The sequence below is a fragment of the Leopardus geoffroyi genome, chromosome C1 (genome assembly GCF_018350155.1).
Source record: "Leopardus geoffroyi isolate Oge1 chromosome C1, O.geoffroyi_Oge1_pat1.0, whole genome shotgun sequence".
Lineage (NCBI taxonomy): Eukaryota > Metazoa > Chordata > Mammalia > Carnivora > Felidae > Leopardus > Leopardus geoffroyi.
In genome coordinates, this window is record NC_059328.1 from 98,057,086 (window position 1) to 98,074,902 (window position 17,817).

The 17,817-nt window shown below is 37.9% G+C and overlaps 1 protein-coding gene across 8 annotated transcripts in view; it reads right to left on the bottom strand.

Annotated features, from left to right (window-relative positions):
• Nucleotides 1-9: 9 nt before the first annotated feature.
• The window catches only part of CSDE1 (cold shock domain containing E1), a 38,470-nt gene continuing 20,662 nt past the window's right edge, over nt 10-17,817 (bottom strand). For all 8 annotated transcript variants that reach the window (XM_045478747.1, XM_045478745.1, XM_045478744.1 and 5 more), the window contains 14 exons: nt 15,378-15,459; nt 14,897-15,025; nt 14,662-14,787; nt 13,590-13,802; nt 11,821-11,961; nt 11,573-11,737; nt 9,142-9,249; nt 8,371-8,546; nt 7,701-7,813; nt 6,435-6,554; nt 3,695-3,873; nt 2,817-2,980; nt 1,705-1,837; nt 10-1,336 (listed from right to left, as the gene is read on the bottom strand). In XM_045478747.1, coding sequence (XP_045334703.1) covers nt 1,289-1,336; nt 1,705-1,837; nt 2,817-2,980; nt 3,695-3,873; nt 6,435-6,554; nt 7,701-7,813; nt 8,371-8,546; nt 9,142-9,249; nt 11,573-11,737; nt 11,821-11,961; nt 13,590-13,802; nt 14,662-14,787; nt 14,897-15,025; nt 15,378-15,459 — 1,897 coding nt within the window. In that variant the 3' untranslated portion in view covers nt 10-1,288. The remainder of the gene's footprint in view (nt 1,337-1,704; nt 1,838-2,816; nt 2,981-3,694; nt 3,874-6,434; nt 6,555-7,700; nt 7,814-8,370; nt 8,547-9,141; nt 9,250-11,572; nt 11,738-11,820; nt 11,962-13,589; nt 13,803-14,661; nt 14,788-14,896; nt 15,026-15,377; nt 15,460-17,817) is intronic.

Here is a 17,817-nt window from a genome sequence, read left to right on the forward strand (position 1 = left end):
GCTAGGTGCTAGAGTCTCAAAAATCAGTAAAACTTTATTCGCTTCCATTCTTTCGCCATTAACAGAAAACTGGAGAAAGCAAAAATGTTTTGTGTTTACAAAGATAAACGGCCTCTTTACCCAGAGAAGATCAAAACCTCAAACGACAACGGGGAAGATAAAAGCGCCCTCCCCCACATCCCCTGAGCTGCCCTTGTCCTCTTAGACAAAGCCTTCAGTCCACTGGCCAGGGACCCTGGATGTGGCCAATTCAAGATGAGGGCCAAGAAATCAGACCAATCCATTCCCGTGATATAAAGTCGAACAGAAGCTACACCAAGGGTCAAGTGCCTGTATTTCACAGGACACAGGAACCAGGCGGCTACTTATAAAAAAAACAAGATTCATTTCAGGCACAACTTTTTTTATTTTTTTGTTTTGTTTTGTTTTGAAATCAGTAAAAGAAACTGGGTCCTAGAAGCTGCAGTGATCTAAGCAGCAGCAAGTTTGTGCATTCGTTTTTTTTTTGTTTGTTTTTGTTTAAATACGATTAAATTACCACACTGCTGGCACACCTCATTTGCATGAAATTCTGCACCATACATACTAATTGCAGTAAAGTTACCCCCCTCCCTAATCCCAGGAAAAAAAAAAAAAACTACTCTGGAAGATAATTTTCACTGAAATCTAACCAAACTTCGTTAAGTGGACTGTGACAAAATTATAAATGATATGAAAAATAACATTTTAACATTTGGCCATCAACTTAAGGAAATGGTTTGCCTATACAAATTTTTATAATTTTTGTAATTTTTAATATATTCTACCCTCATATGGTCCTCAGAATTAAAGCATAATGAACAGGAAAGAAAAGGAAAAGAATGCAACTGAGTGCTAAGGCAGAACATCTTGCCAGATAGTAATGAAGGTAGAGTATATGCTAAATACCAAGTGCAGAATTTCATAGGGCCAACAAGATTAACAGTCTATATTTTTCACTTACACAGGCGAAGTGGATTTTGCAATTACCAGTTGCGTTAAATGCACCAAATAAAGCTCCTAAGATTGATACTATAAGGCGCCACCTTAAGTTTTCCAGGCTGCAACTGTGCATAATTTTAAAATGGTTTCTTAAATTTATTTATTTTTTTTAAACATAACACGAGGAAGGTGTTAAAACTGGTGTAATAGCTCAATAGAATAAGTATTCCAGATTTTGGGAGGGATGAAGAGGAGGATATTCAGAACCCTTCACCAGAATCCCCCCAACTTGATCATAGTGGATTAATGATGTGCTTTGTGGATGTGGTTAGTCAATGACACCAGCTTGACGAATCTTTCTTTCTGCACCAAATCCCTGTGAAGAAGTAAAATTACAGTTAATCACTACAAAAGCAGTACTTTTTTTTAATCATCGTAACCACCACCACTTCTTTCCCAGAGGAGGAAATCCCTAATAAGCCCTCCTGATCTATTATCTATTATGTTCAAAGGATCAGGAAGACCAGAAAATGTGCTGCTTACTGTGAGGAATTACTATTGTTAGGGGCTGAACCAATGTATATGGAGTTTTAACTAGTTATAAGCATATTGAAACACTGAAAAAGAAAACTGAAGTTCCCTGTGCCATTAAGCTCCGAGCTATGCTGAAATAGGAACTTGATAGGCATACTGTTTGTCAGCTGCCCCTACCCCCACCTCCCAAACCTTGTAATGCCCTCATACCATTGAGTTATCTGGTCCCCTTGGCTGACGAAGAACCATTAGGCGAGGAGCACTGGCATCATCCAGGGTGATGTTCTTCAAGCGATTGACCAACCTATCAGGTCGTGGAGCTGCAACAGCCTTGGGGCCCTCGCTGTAATGAAGTTAAGAGGTGAGAAGCAGCAACTCTTGGTGGGAAGAAAGCAAGTACTTGCAGAGGAGTATGTTTTCTATCTAACTACCCAAATGACTCAGTTTTAATGAGGAGACTCTTGCCTCATCTAGCCACCTAGCTATAGCTAGCAAGACAGGACAGACAAGTTTGTTTGTTTTTATTACTAACTCAAGGTTTATCACTGTGGAGGAACGGAAGAATCATTTGGGTGAGGGTCATCCCTGGACTGGTCTGCACCTAGAAAAACCTGTTCCACAGACACACAAAATGAGGTAATAAGATGTGAAAAACCTTAGACAAGTTAAATATGAAGTATTTCAAGAGACTCCCAGCTCCTCTCATGATAATATTACAGATTAAAAAAAATTTTTTAAAGCACAGAGAAAGCACTGCTAAACTATAAAATTAGAATTTTAAGTAGCATATAAATAACTTACTGGAAGAAAAAGCTAAGCAGAATCCTTGAAGAATAAGGACTACATAATCGTATTGTAAGTTCTATTACATAGAATGTACCCAATTAATGTTTTATTAGGCCAGATTTGTAAGACTAAAATTTAGAAAATGAAGGCCAGAGGTAAAAAAGACACAGTAGGGGTGTCTCAGTTGGTTAAGTATCCGACTTCAGGTCAGATCATGATCTCATGGTTGGAGTTCGAGCTCTGTATCGGGCTCTCTGCTGTCAGTGCATGGAGATCCTCAATCTCCCTCTATGCCCCTCCCCGACTTGTACTCTTTCAAAAAAAAAACCAAACAAACATATTAAAAAAAAAACAAACAAAAACAAAAAAACCACACACACACACACACACACACACAGAGGAAAGATGAAGAAATAGCCAGAAAGTAGCAGGATAAAAAGAGGAGCGATGAAAAGTGAAGAAGTGTGATTAAACCAGAGTTTATGAAAGTTTAAGACAGTCCAGGGAATTTACCAATCCAACAACAACAAACTCACCAGACTCGCCAAACATTACAAGCACTGCACTTGCCAGTGCGCTGATTAAGAATCACTGAGAATTCCACCTCATCTCCAGCCTGTAGCTCAATGCCATCTTGAACTTCTTTCACATGGAAGAAGAGCTTCTTGCTATCTCCTACTTCATAGTTAATGAAGCCAAACTGAGGGGGGGGGGGTGGGGGGAGGGAAAAATTAAAAAAGACAGTAACTAAAAACAGGACATACTACAGAGGGGAAAAGTACCTCACTGTGAATGAAGCACAATACCTAACTAGAAGGGGATTTATTAAACATGGTATTAATGCTGATACTCCAGTTTAATTGCTCATGCTATAATGTAACAGCATATGGGTCTGAAAAACTTGTCAAGAAATGTATCTTTGAAATCACTGCCATTCAATCTATCATAGCCTGTCGAAAACAAAGGTTGCCTGTGTCTTCATATAGTATATGAAGTTTTTGAATTAAGCAAAATCACGCTAAGATTTCAATATGAGGAATAGTTTTGTTTGCCCTAAACTTATCTTATGAACACCTTTACATATGCTTTCGTTGTGTGGTCTGCAAAAGAAGTCCCGAGCTCAAGCATACAAAATCCTAGTCTTTCTATTCTGAAAAATCTCATTCCGAACTTATTTCCCCTGTCATGTAATGTTATCAATAGCACTCTTAACTTTCTTTTTGCTCATATCACCATTTTTTTCCTTTTCATGTCATTTTCTTCATATTTTTACAAGCTACCTGAAATCAATGAAAAAAGTAGAAACGAGTACTGATGTTTCTCCCTTGGCTGAAAAAATTTCAAGGTTTTGGTTACCACTTGTGTACCAACTCATAAAAGGATCAAATTCAGATCCAGAGATACTACCACTTACCTGATCTTTCACACACTCCACTGTGGCCCTACGCAGGGGTGTGATGTTATAGGCCATAGTCTGTGCATTTTGGCCCAGAACACACAACTGGAACTTGACACTTTCCCCTTTCTGCAGGCAATCTCCTTTGTTGGCCATCCCAACTATGCCAAATGGATAGACTTCACCTTTCATATCCCCTGTAATGAGAGACAGGTATAAAGTCTGAAAACTAATAGTTCAGAATGATCCTATGCTGATGGTCATAAGTTTATAGATAAGTTGCTAAGAATGTATTCTTACCTAAGAAAAATGTTTTAATACCTGAGAACTCCTACCTTAAAGCTTCAATGAAATATTACCAAGAAAACAAATGAGAACTTGTAGTAGTACTTTACTAGCTAATGAACAATTTTAAACCATCCTTACGAAATTAAAAGGAACACTGGCACTCAACCTCATTACCTACATATGTGGGCATTTTAAGCAGAATGGGTTGCTAGCATGATCCTCTGAATTATCTTCTTCCCCAGTTCACAGTATGAGCCAACCAGTCAAAAATATTTCTGACCCATACTCAACTGGGCATTAAACAAGCCAGGCACAGGTAAAAACAATGTGGATAAATTTCCTTGGCATTCTAATCTCTTTTCTTTGTTCTGATTATGGCTCCCTCAAACCAACAGGCACTTTCTCCTAGTTCAGAGCTCAGCATACTTTCTGAAAAGACAGTAAATATTTTAGACTTATAAATCATCCTATTTCTGTCACATCTACTCAACTTTGCTGTTGTAGTGGGAAAGCAACCAAACACAAGATGTAAACTATGGCCATAGCTGTTTTAAAAAAACTTTACTTACAGAAACAAACCACCCTATTTGCTGAGCTCTGCCCTAGACTAAAATATTGGCTGGAGAGGAGTGCAGGCTAGGAATAAGAACTGTGCCAAAGGTTCAGTTGCTTATCATATCAGTTCATCTGAACGGGAAGCCACTGAATCAACAAAGGTGAAGAGGAGAAAAAAACATCAGGTGGAAGTGGAAGCTTCAGAACTGGAAATGCTTTTAACAATTCTTTTAATGATTATAAGGTGTAAGGGAAGGTTTTCCTTTCAAACATACAGGAACCACAAACTTTTGAGGATATACTTCCAACAAAGTCATACACAAGCATTCCCTAGAGACAGCTGGTCTGATTCAGTTTTATTAAAGCAGTCATTTATTAAACATTTACAGATTCATATTTAATCATTCTAGAATATTCTCAAAGAAATTACCCTCATTTTAAAGATGAAGAAACTAAGCTAGGAGAGATTTAAGTAATTTGTCCAAAGTTATACAGGTAGAAGTGGAAGAGGTGGTGTTCAGATCTAGGCCTTGCCCTACTTCAAAGTGTTCCTGAATGAAAGAGCTGTTCTCGCTATCAAGTGGGAAAATGTAACCTGTCTAGTCGCAAAACCCTCTAAGGTCTATTAGAGTTCAGAAAAGTTTCCTTTCCCACAAAATCACTGCTTGACTATATCCTAGAGCCAGAGTTGAAGAGTAAGTGGATTGGGGGTTGGGAACACAAAAAGAAGTCAAAATGAAATGTTACAGAGGAAGTACTGCAAAGGTGAGTATGTTGCCCAGTCCCCACGGCCCTTTTAGGAGTATGGTGTAATCATGTTATTCATTTAAAATACTGATTTGCAAAACACCAGATTTGTACTGAATGATTTTTAAAAAATAGTGTGTTTAACCACCAGGGTCAGTTGTAAGATGAGAAAGCAGAACAAAGGAAGTTTATTTTAAAATTAATTTGAATTAGATCTGAATCAACTAAAGGAATGATTTATTGAAATAAAAGACTGATTTGCTATAAAATCTATTCCTATCTGGAGGTGTGTGTGTTGGGGAGAACTGGATGTACTCCGATTCTATGTAAAGCGGAAACTCCTAAGGGCCTCATACAAGGAGCATGTATGTTATCAAGGTTCATTTCTTTCTCTCAAATGACCTGTTCTTCCCCACTTTATGCCCTCTGACTCCTAGATAACACAAGATTTATTCTCTTAAGTCAAGCTATCATCTTTGGTTGGAAATTCAAACCCTCTTCTCATCAACCCCATCATTATGGTAATTTAGCTCTACTAATCATCAGTGGTCCTTACGATCATTCCTATTGCAAACTTATTTTATGAACAAAGTTGTCTTTTGGTACTAATTGTTGGGATGACACCAGAAATCAGGGAGTTACTGAAGATGGGGAGAAAAAAGCAGTAAATGAAAAATATAGAGAGCCATAGCCCAGAAACAAGTAGTAGGATCCACATGGAACCCTAGCTATTAAGAAATAAATACAGGACATTTACAGAAAGCAAAATATTTATAGAAGTGAATTGGCTACTAGGAAAATTTGTTAATACTGATGTAAATAATTACAGAATAATACAAGAAAACTGTAAAGTTGTACCAAATGCAGCAACTGTAAATATCTGATTATCATCCAACATTAGATGAGTACTTTTAGTGTGAGATTTTGTTCTCAGTCTATTTCAGTATAACTCAGTTGCTCACATAACAGTCATTTGTTCACCACATAAACCCAGGATGATGATCATAAAAACCAAGGGTTGGGGGGGAGGATAGGAAGAGGCACTTTTCCTTAATTTCAGTTTCTAAGGAGTCTGAAAGTGACTGCAACCAACACCACCACATTTTAAAATGTTCCAAGTGCTCATGTAAAGGTAAAACAAATTTTAATCTGATAGGGCTGCTCTTACCTTCCTCCACAATCTCAATCATTCCTTGGTACTCAGTCTGTGTTGGATCAACACTCCTCAAGGGGCGAATGACTTTACCAGAGTAGATGGTGGGATCAGCTTCCTCAGTAATGCCATTCACTACAAAGCAAAAGCATGTATACTTCTTATTCAACAATTTTAACTCCATTCCACAGGAAAAAAGCAAAAATCATCAGAACAAATGTTAACAGAGGGTTGCTGGCTGGTCTGCTACTCTTGAACTATTGCTAAATTATCATGAAAATAATGTTAATTTGGGGGTGCCAGGGTGGCTCAGAAGGTTCAGCATTGGGCTTCAGCTGAGGTCATGAGCTCATCAAGGTTCATGGGTCCGAGCCCTACATCGGGCTCTGTGCTGACAGCTCAGAGCCTGGAGCCTGCTTCAGATTCTTTGTCTCCCTGTCTCTCTCTGGCCCTCCCCTGCTCGCACCGTCTCTCTCTCTCTCTCTCTCTCTCTCTCTCTAATCTCTAAATCTCTAAAATGCAACCCCAACACTTATACACTTCCCTTTATTTTAAGCTCAATATGTTAGTAATATATATTACTATCTTTCTAAGCACAAAATTTTACTCATCTTGCTTGCCTATAAATACAAACTAAAAAATAAACTCAACAAAGGCAGGTTTCTTGCCTTTGATTTCTTCACTGCTGTATCCCCAGTACTTAAAACACAGCATGTGCTTAGATATTTATTGAAATGAAATGAACGTTCTTGGCTGTCATTTCTCTAGGTCTCACCATGAGGAAGTATTATTTGAGGAGTTGAGATCAAAGTCAAAAGTTGCGGGTTTTTTTTTTTAAGTTAGAGATCCTAAACAGCAACCATTTTAAGTTCCCATTATTTTTCTCATTCTTTTCCAAAACAGCGTCCTCGAAGAATGCCTCTTTCCTCATTCCCATGGATATTTACATCTTAGGGTTATTTTTTAAGAAAGAGGTACTGAATTGAAAATAAAGTGAATGATCTAAACTATCTATCTAGTGGTTCTCAAACTTTAGCGTACGTCAGAATCACCTAAGGGATTTGTTAAAACAGAATGCCCATCCTAAGTTTAGTAGCTCTGGGGTGGGGTCAAAGAACTTGTATTTCTTCTACAAGAAATACACTTCTACAGGTGATGCTACTGTATCTGGGTATCACACCTGGGGGACCACTAATCTTGGGTTTTTGCTTCCTCTCCCATGCTGTCTCTCATCTCCCACCAAAAGCCTAGACTAAATAAGTAGAAATCATAATTCATTACCTGAGTGTGTTTTGTTCACTTTTTCTGCACTGACTTTGTTGCCTTTGCCTTTGGACAAGCTATACTCGACCATGTCCCCCAGTTCCAAGCTATCGACATCACCAGAGAACTCACTGGGAAGAAAGGAAACATTTGAATAAGCAATCACCACAAACATCAACGGTAGCAAATAAATTTACTTCTTCTGTAACAACATTCATGGTGTGCTTACTTATGCTGGATACTGTTTGAAGCACATTATAGGCAGTGACTCATTTAATCCTCAGAAACACCCAATGAAAAGGCACCATTATCTCCAGCTTCAAGACAATGAAACTAAAATACTAGGAGGTTAACTAGGTGGCAGAGCCAGGATTCAAACCTGAACCATCTAAGAGCCCATGCCCTTAACTGACACATATTAAATGTACAACTCTCTGGTAGCAACATAGAAGACAGTATTCTTTTACTGAAGCAGAAAGTTCTTGCCCAATGTTCAAAGCAGGTACAGGCCTTTATCTTCCGGCCACATGTTCCCTATACACATGATTAACTTTTGTTTATATAGTGCCATAATTTTACCAATATGAAATTTGGAATTACAAAATATATAACCACCCGATACTAAATGTTTTCGAACAAAACCAAACAATGGATAGTAAGCTCTAAGTTCCTAAAAGGCATTCCTCACCTGTAATGGAAAAAGATTTCCTTATCATGATTAGCTGTTTCAATAAATCCAAAATTATCCTTCAGAGTTGCCACATAACCCAAGAGCCTCTTGGAGTTGGAATTACGACCTAAAAGTCGAACACAAGTTGCAATCTGCTGTCCAGGCCTCTGTTTGTCACTAATACTAAATTCAACCTGTGAAAAATAAGGACACTCATATTTAATATCATGTCTTTCCCACACCAAGCTCCTTACCTTAGGACCTACAACTTCCCACTCCAAATATCCTTTGTGTTAAATACTCTGATGGAAGAGATTTTCACCAAAACTAACACTTTTAGGTCTCATTCACACTTTTCATAAGGGGATCAAGTTTTGTTCTCCAGTGTGTATTCCTTATAGATTCTCAATTTCTCTAAAGCAGGGCTATCAGAAAACCAGACATAGTGAGGAGAAAAATGCACAGCAATATAAAATCTTGGGTATAATTTTACTTTGATAATGTTTCAGCAACTGGTTTAGCTTATAATATTATAAGTTAATTGACTTAGGCAGATCTTCTCTAGTGCTTACTGACTCCTCAGAAAGCTTTTAACAAAGGGCGTCTTAGACCCTATTCTGAATAAGCTGCTTGTAAATGGGAAGACGTTCTTATATTAAACTTGTAAACACACAATTTTTTTTAGCAAAACTTGGTAAGATTAAAAAAAAACCCCAAAGACATTTTGCAGGACTTATGATGAAGATGACAACCTTTAACTCTCCTCTCAAATAAGCAGAATTATCTTGCCTTATCTCCTATTTGAGGAGAAGTAGATCCTTCCACATCCTTGGCTTGAAAAGCAATAGTCAATTTCACCCCACAATCATCATAGGCAATAACACCATCCTCAGCCTCCTACAAAACAGGATACAATGAAAAGAATCAAGAACAAAAAGGCAATAAGCAGTTACAGTTTTCAGACCCTGGAGCTAAAGAATTGGCACAGCTGTACAAATGTCCTATTCTGGGGTTCCCTAACAGTAACCAATTTTTCATATGAATAAAAGATAGTCTTACCTTAAACCCAGGACTGATTCAACATACTGTAATTGGGTCTTTTAGTTCCGAGAATCTAATTTTTATTATTGAGGAGGGAAAGCTTACTGAAAACTTATAACACACCCATTCTATACTTCTCATAGCCAGCCAAAAATTAAACTGAGCATGTATTTTTTAAAAATTTTTTAAGTTATTTATTTTTGACAAAGACACAGTGCGAGCATGAACTGGGGAGGGGGAGAGAGAGAGGGAGACACAGAATCCGAAGCAGGCTCCAGGCTCCAAGCTGTCAGCACAGAGCCCGAGGCGCAGCTCGAACTCACAAACCGTGCGGTCATGACCTGGGCCGAAGTCAGACGCTTAACCGACTGAGCCACCCAGAAGCCCCAAGCATGTATTTTTAATAAACAGAAATTCTATAGGGCAAGAAGCTTTTTGTATCACCTATTTTGAATCTCCCATAGTACCTTACAGTGTTTTGTATGAGAGTGTATTTACCAATGCACGAAAATTTAATTCGGTAGAGGATCTAGCACAGTTCAGAGCATTTGATATTCAACGCTTCCAGAATTTAAAACATTGTTGATTACCAGAAAGATTCACTCGTCAAAAGTCTAAGAAATTTCTGGTATACCATACAGAATCATACCGTAAATGACACTGTTCAACTACCTCACAAATTACACCACTTTTATGGTTTCAACTATACAAAACCAATTAATTTCTAGTCTTCTACCATTCATATTCCTTACTGTAATACACTGTTATAAATAAGCGTGATGACAGAAGGACTTACTAGGGTCCAGTGTTGATCTAAGAAGAACAGAATAAAAGGGCAGGAAAAGTCTCATTCAAAGGCTGTCTTGATCAACTCAGTTTTGTCAAAGCCATTTGGGAAGCAGGGCATTCTAAGAGCTTTTTAAAAACCATTAAAAACAAGCCCCACTGATTTTATTTTTATTATTGTTAAATGCAGCATTTGTGAAATTCCTACTATGGGCCTGGCCTTGTGAGGGCTTTTTCACCATAACAGGAGACTATGATTTTTTCAGTTTAAAAACTGAAGCTCAGAAGTGATTTCCTAAGCTACAAAATAATAGTAAGCAAGATGTTGTTCCAGTTCTCTCAGGATCCTAAGTAGCCATTTTAAAAATTACATTACCTTCCAATATCTCCCACACGTACCTGCTGCTCTTGTCTAGATCCATGATATCTGCTCCCAGTTCAAGGTCTACCTAAACTCATTTCGTATCAGGCCTCTTCATCTTTTGTCTTTCTCCACCCCCATCTAGGGTTCATACTATGCCATTTCTTCCTGAAGTGCATATCTGATGTCACTTTCCACAAATCTTCTCTTGAGTATAGAACAAAGTCTAAATTCGCTAGAGTAGCAATTGAACCTTCTCCATCTAGCTGTATCCTGATTTTTCATCTTATTTCCCCTATTCTACCCACCAAAGAAAAATCCTATCTTCCTGTTTAACTACTCAGTGCTTTCTGAAGAAATCCTGAATTTTTCTCATTTGTACCTCTATTCTGTGAGGAATGTTCTTTCTTCATGTATACCCACCTATTAAGTGTCAGTGCCTTAGTGATACCATCCCAGATCCTACCACATTAGAATTTATTTTCGCCACAGTGCTCTCACTGATCTTTTATGGCAATATTTTATATTTTGTATGAATTACCTGCCTCTATACAACTCTCAATTTATTATTTACTTGAGAGCAAAAGCCATGTTAGACATCATTCTATCTCTATTCTGTGGACTATTCAAAATGGAGTTCAAATGTGTAAATGGAGTCCACACAAATTTGGAAGTTTTAAACTGCTTGGGAAGATCAGTACTATCATTTTAGATGAGCAGTTCTCATTGGGGATTAGGGGATGTCTTGCAGGATATGGCAACAGTTTCGGCTGTCACACAGAGGGAGAAGAGAGATACTGATCTCTAGTGGGTAAAGGTCAGGGATGCTGCTTAACATCCCACAATCCATAGAACAGCCCCCCCACTCCCCAAGTCATAATGTGGAGATTAAAAACCTTCTTTTAGTCACTGTTAATGTTACAGAGAATTCCAAAAGAGACATTACTTCATTCCATTACTGTGTGGACAGTGGTTTCCTTGAAAGAGAGGAATAAAGAGCTACACAAATCATTTTGATCATGTAAAACTTACCTTTTCTTTGCCTTTATTTGGGCTAGTGGTTTTAGGATTAGAGAAAGTGGCTTCTTTTTCTACAGTGCCCAGAAAACGATGATCTGAATGGGAATGGAACGAAACCGTGCCCTTGGGAAGCTTTTTAATCCTAATAGCATGATTTCTTTGGGCAGAGAGCATATCCTACAAATGATAAACAAAAGTAACTTTAAACTGAAAAAGGAAGCATCAAGAAACCATCCCATTCTTTCTCAAAAAGTACTCACAGGAACCACAGTAAACTCTACTTCATCCGCAATATGAAGCTGATTCCCATCCAGAATTTCACTGAAGTGGAAGAACATACGAGCATCACGATCCACACACTTGATGAAACCAAATCCATCTCTCATGGCAGCAATTACACCCTGAAATCCAGATAATATTTTCACTGGCTGCGAAGCTTGCCAAGAAAACAACACTCAATTTTGGAGGCATCAAGTTAAACTCATTAGGAATTCTCTGAATTAATGACTCAAAATCTGTACCCACTTTTTAATTTTTCTATTTAAATACAAACTCATTGCTTTCAGTAAATTAACTTCTAAGCCACTGTCTGAGATGCTACCCCCCGGTCAGCATGCATAGAAAAAACTATCACATTTGAGTGTTAACACATGCACACAATATACTCCCTTTCATTCTCAAATTTGTGAACTTGGTATTATTACCCTGTATTGCAAGATGAGGAAATCGAGGCTGAAGTTAAGCAGTTTGTTCAAAGCACACAGCTAATAAGTGGTAGAAAACAAAGATTCTAAATCTATGGATCCTAAGGCCCAAGCTTTATGACAACATCTAGAAATTTTAAAAATCTATACAAATACTTCAAATACTTCCAAAGTCAACTAAAGAGAACTTTTTTTTTAGTCTCAATCTCAAAAATTTTTATGTGAGTTTAGGTGCAGGAAAGGCTTAAGATTAAGGTCTGAAGAATAAACAAAATATGAAATCCTTTCCTCATTTTTCCCCCTTACTAAATTATCAGCTTTGTAAGGGCAATTACATCCAGAGTTAGCTGGCACATGGCAGGTACTCAGAAGTTTACTGAAACAATTATTATCAACCTACCAATGACTTACATGTTGCATATTTATTTGTATTATTACTGACGACTATTCTATAACCAGTTTTGAATATAGCATAAATAATATCCTGACATTTAATCTTTGGCTAAATCTTGATGGCAGCCAAGCTACTCGACAATGTAGTCTATACTGTCAAGCAAAATAGACCCTACCTGAGAAGCTTTTTGTTTAAAACACACACACACACACACACACACACACACACACACACACACACCCCATTCATTTGGTTCTCAAAATATATAAAGTTAAAAGCACATTGCAAGTATCAAACAAGATCAGTTCTCCAAAGATAAAGGTTCTAAGTCCCAAGAAACTTAAAATTTTCATTGAATGTACCCAGTTCCATTGACCGCACGGAGACATACCACTCATGTTACGATCCCAACAGAACTATAAATTACATCTGAGGCAGTTAATTTATGAAAACAGAGCTTATAAAACATGTTTGGGAAACATTTCTGGTGCAGGTCACTCCTGGACATATACCCACTGAAAAGAATTTGCAAATTCCTGCTGTAAAAGCCAAAAATCCAAAACCTACTTAACCTTATTGAGTGTTTACTAAACATGGAACAGTTTGGGAAGATCTGTTTTCTACAACGATAGACTTGAATTTTCTCAGTCTTCATATTTAAGGTCCACAAAGTAATGGACTCTCAAAAGATCTTAGAATTCCTCCTGTACACATTTCCATTCTGAAACTTTTTCACATCTGTTTCAAGATAACTGGCAGAGTCCGTTACCAAACCCAGGCTGACTGAAATATCTGTGTTCTTAGTCACTTCACAAGGAAGCTGCCCCATGTCATCATTAACTTAAATGCTTTTCAGTATAGCATTACAAATTTGAATATAATATTAGGCCCCCATACTGAATACAAATATCTAATAATATCCAACACTTACCATCTCTCTGGCTTCATTAGTGAACTGAAACGTATTTGATAGAACTTCTATGTTGGTTGCTCGTTCTAATTTGTCACGTCGGTCTGTTGAAATATTAAACCTAACATGGTCGCCTTCCAGCAGGGTCACCTTGGATTTTGTATCTTTGTCTCCAAAGGGAAGCTCTTTAGGAATCACAAAATCAACTTTGATGCGTCCTGGCAATGGGTCATTCTGATGAGAAGGAAAAACTATTTTAGCTGGAGATTTCTCATCCTTCCTAGTTCTAAGTCAAACAAGAAGAACACACAGCAAACCCATGTTATTTATAATAAACAGTTCCCTACAGGGAAAAAAAATGTTGACAACATAAGCCCAATTTGCAAACTTTGTGTTCTGTGGTCACATGATAAAATCACAACACTGCAGTTAAGATCCTGCACTCTGACAGAGATATTTTATTTAAGGAAAAGAATTTGTCTTTTAGGTTTCACATTTCTTTAGCAATGACGCCAGCAGTCTCCTCTCCTCACCTTACCTCCCACATAAAAGAAACAAACTGGTGGAGGAGGAGGGGGAGGAGGTGGGAGAGAACCCCAATAAATGCATACCTAAAATGGTTTTTCCCAATTTAACCAGCATTTCTTTTGTCCCTTTCTCCTGATCACCCAGTACAAAACAAAACAAAACCTATTCATGGACATATCAATCACTGGTCCCTCGTTTAGCTTAATTATATATATCAAGAAATATTTGGGGTGCCTGGGTGGCTCAGTCAGTTAAGCGTGTGACTTCAGCTCAGGTCATGATCTCACAGCTCATGGGTTCGAGCCCTGTGTCGGGCTCTGTGCTGACATCTCAGAGCCTGGAGCCTGCTTTGGATTCTGCGTCCTTCTCTCACTCTGCCCCCCCCCCCCCCCCACTCATGCTCTTTCTCTCTCAAGAATAAATGTTAAAAAATAAAAAATAAATAAAAAGAGAAATATTTAATTGTTCCACCACCATAAAATTATATTAATTGAATAAAATTTCTGTATATCAAACTGTTCTACTGATGAGACAATAGAAAACTCTTCTGAAAAAGACTATTTACCTGGTTTTTACTGGGTACTTTTGGGATTACTTTGGTTACAGTTCCTTCAAAATGTTCGATGCTGATATCTTCAAAAATGACTGTTCCTTGAGGCAATAGTCTGACATCTGTTGCAACTTCTTTACCCTAAATCAGAAGGGAGGAGGAGATCATATAATTTTAAGTGTTTCCTAAAAATGTAATTCACTACTGACCTTAAAAGAAGGCCGAAGATCAAGTTAGTCAACTATCTTACATTTCTGTCCTTGATTGTGAATTCCACGTCATCTCCAGGCTGTAAGGTTTCTAAGTCACCCTTAAATTCACTATAGTGAAAGAATATCTCTTTTACGATATCACCTCTTTCAATAAAGCCAAACGCCTCCTAAAGACAAACAAGCAAAACCCAAAAAAATAATAGGAACATTAGGTACTATTCAGTGTACATATTTATGATTACAATTTACAGTCAATAAGCCTTGTTGTAAAATTATACTGCCCTGGAAACAATATATTTGGCTAGGTCTAATATTAACAGTATCAATTACATGGCCCATTGTAAAGAAAATATGAATTAGTAACCAAGAAATTTTAAAAGATTACTTTTGACATTACCAGTGAAATACTTTTAAAAGGAAAACAAAGAAAAGAAAGAACCAAAGGCTTGGGTTTGAAGTATGGACTGAAAGTAGTCAAAGAACAAAAACCTCAAATTTTTCACATTTGATGACACTTACCTTCATGGCACAAACTACTCCCTGACAGCGGGCTTGCTTCTTTTTCAACAGCATAATGTTACGAGCACTTACAGCACCAGTACTAGAAAGGAATAATTGGGTGGGGGTGGGGGGATCAAAAAGGGGTAAAAAAAAAAAAAAAAATGCATTGGCTTGGTTAGATATGAGGAATCTAGAGAAACAATCAGTTTTCTGAGAGCTCAATTTTATGCCAACACAAAGAGCAAATATAAAGTTTTTGACACATGATCCTTTTCACATGGCTTCATATGCAAAGGATTTTTGCTCAAATTCTCTAGCCTTCTAAATTGGGCACACACATATATATCATTTTTCTCTTAGAATCTTAAAAGAGTATCACAGATACCCTATGCTTTTCTATTACAACAAAAGAAAGTCATAAGCTGAATGCAACCAAATAGGGTAATCTAAAGTCTTAGGAAGATCATTTATTGGGTAAACATTTGAGTATCTTGTGCCGCAAACTAGAGGTACTGGGGATATAGAGATGGATACGGAATGGTCCCTGTTTGCAACGAGTGCTGAATTTACTAGCTATCCCATCAATGAGTTCTGATTAAACAGCCATAAAAGAAGGTTGAATAAATGTGATTAAAGGAGAAATTTCCTATGCTTTAAAAACAAAAACAAACAAAAAAGACATTCACCTTCATTGAAACCCATTAGACCCTACATGTTGTTATCCTGTCCTCATCTTTGAGCAGGAAAATGTAAATTTGATTTCATTTTAAAGATGGTGCAGGCTATTGGTGTAGTTGTTTTAACAAAAGGTAAAGACTAAGTAAATTCTTCACGGACAAACTGTCACCCAATTGGGGTTTTTATTTCAAAAATTTAACAGACTAATGACGACAGTGGAAAATATACTATTTGTCTTTGCAACTTACTATAGTGAAAGACTTTAGAGCCAGACTGGGGTTCAAAGACCTGCTATTTACAGGCTGTATGACTTTAGGCAAGTTACTTTATGAGAACATACTCTGTGTTACAGATGAAGACACTGATCAGGTGAAGCTGTTCTCAGAAGTAACAATTATATACATTTAGTACAAGTGCTTGGCATACAGGAACTTAATAAACTATCCCCTAGGTTCCTATCTAAGATCAAATGGAGGGCTTTAGACTGAAACTATTAATATACCCACCAACTCAATCTGATTCCTTTTAGTCTGACAAGAGGTAAGATTCAGGGCTAATAATTCTGCACATGCTCTTGGGACTTTGCTTTCTCTACACTATTGTAAAGTGCATTCGTAGCATTTTTTCCAACTTCCTACTTTTAACTTCCTTCTGTGCTTGTACAAAAATAATTTTCCCTAGGCTTTCTTTCTTTTTTAAAGCCTATTTTTCAGAGGGGGGGGAAGGAGAGAGGGAGGGAGAGAGAGAGAGAAAGAGAGAGAGAGAGAGAAAGAGGAAGGGAGGAGGGGCAGAGAGAGGGAGAAAGAACCCCAAGCAGGCTCTGGCGTTGTCAGTGCAGAGCCTGATGTGGGGCTTGAACCCACAACCATGAGATCATGACCTAAGCCAAAATCAAGAGTCAGACGCTTAACTGATGGAGCCACCCAGGTGCCCCTTATCCTTAAGCTTTCTTAACTACACTTTCCTTAACTGCTCATACTGATGAATTCAACAGCTGTATATCCTGTCCATTAAGCTTGTTTCAGACTTCTACATGCAACTACATATTTATCATCTTCACCTACATAAAATGCCAAAACAAGGGGAGCCTGGTTTGGCTCAGTTGGTTGAGGGCCCAACTTCAGCTCAGGTCATGAACTCACGATTCATGAGTTTGAGTCCCACATCAGGCTCATTGCTCTCTGCGTAGTCTGCTTCGGATCTTCTGTCCACTCCTCCCCATTGCCCCTCCCCTCCCCTGCTCACTTCTTGGCTCTCTCAAAAACGAATAAACATTTATTTAAAAAAATGCCAAAATAAGTATAATTCTTCTCCCACATTTAGTACTTTCTGCTGTATTTTCTGGTTAATGACATCATCTGTCCAGTAGCCAGAAAAGTGGCATTTGGAACTCTCCTTTCCTTAATTCCAATATACACCTCTATCTAATCAATGGCTTAACTTCTCCACCTAACCATCCTTGGCCTACACATATAGTAGACACTCATTTTGCATATTAACTCTCAAGTCACTGCTTCTAGTCTAGCGTATACCTACCCTTCAAAAGTCTACCATCTCCACCACTTCAATGATCTAAACCAATCATACCTCCATCTCTGCTCCTACCCTGACGCCCCCCCCCCCCCGCCCAATTTAAAATCCCTCCAGAGTCCTAGGACTATGGGATAAAGCTCAAACTTCATCTTCCTATGATCCAATCAATTCAATCAAACTCAAAACTTTTGGCCATTTCCTCAAAATTATACTTCTACTCAGAATGCTATTTCCCCCTCTTCATCTC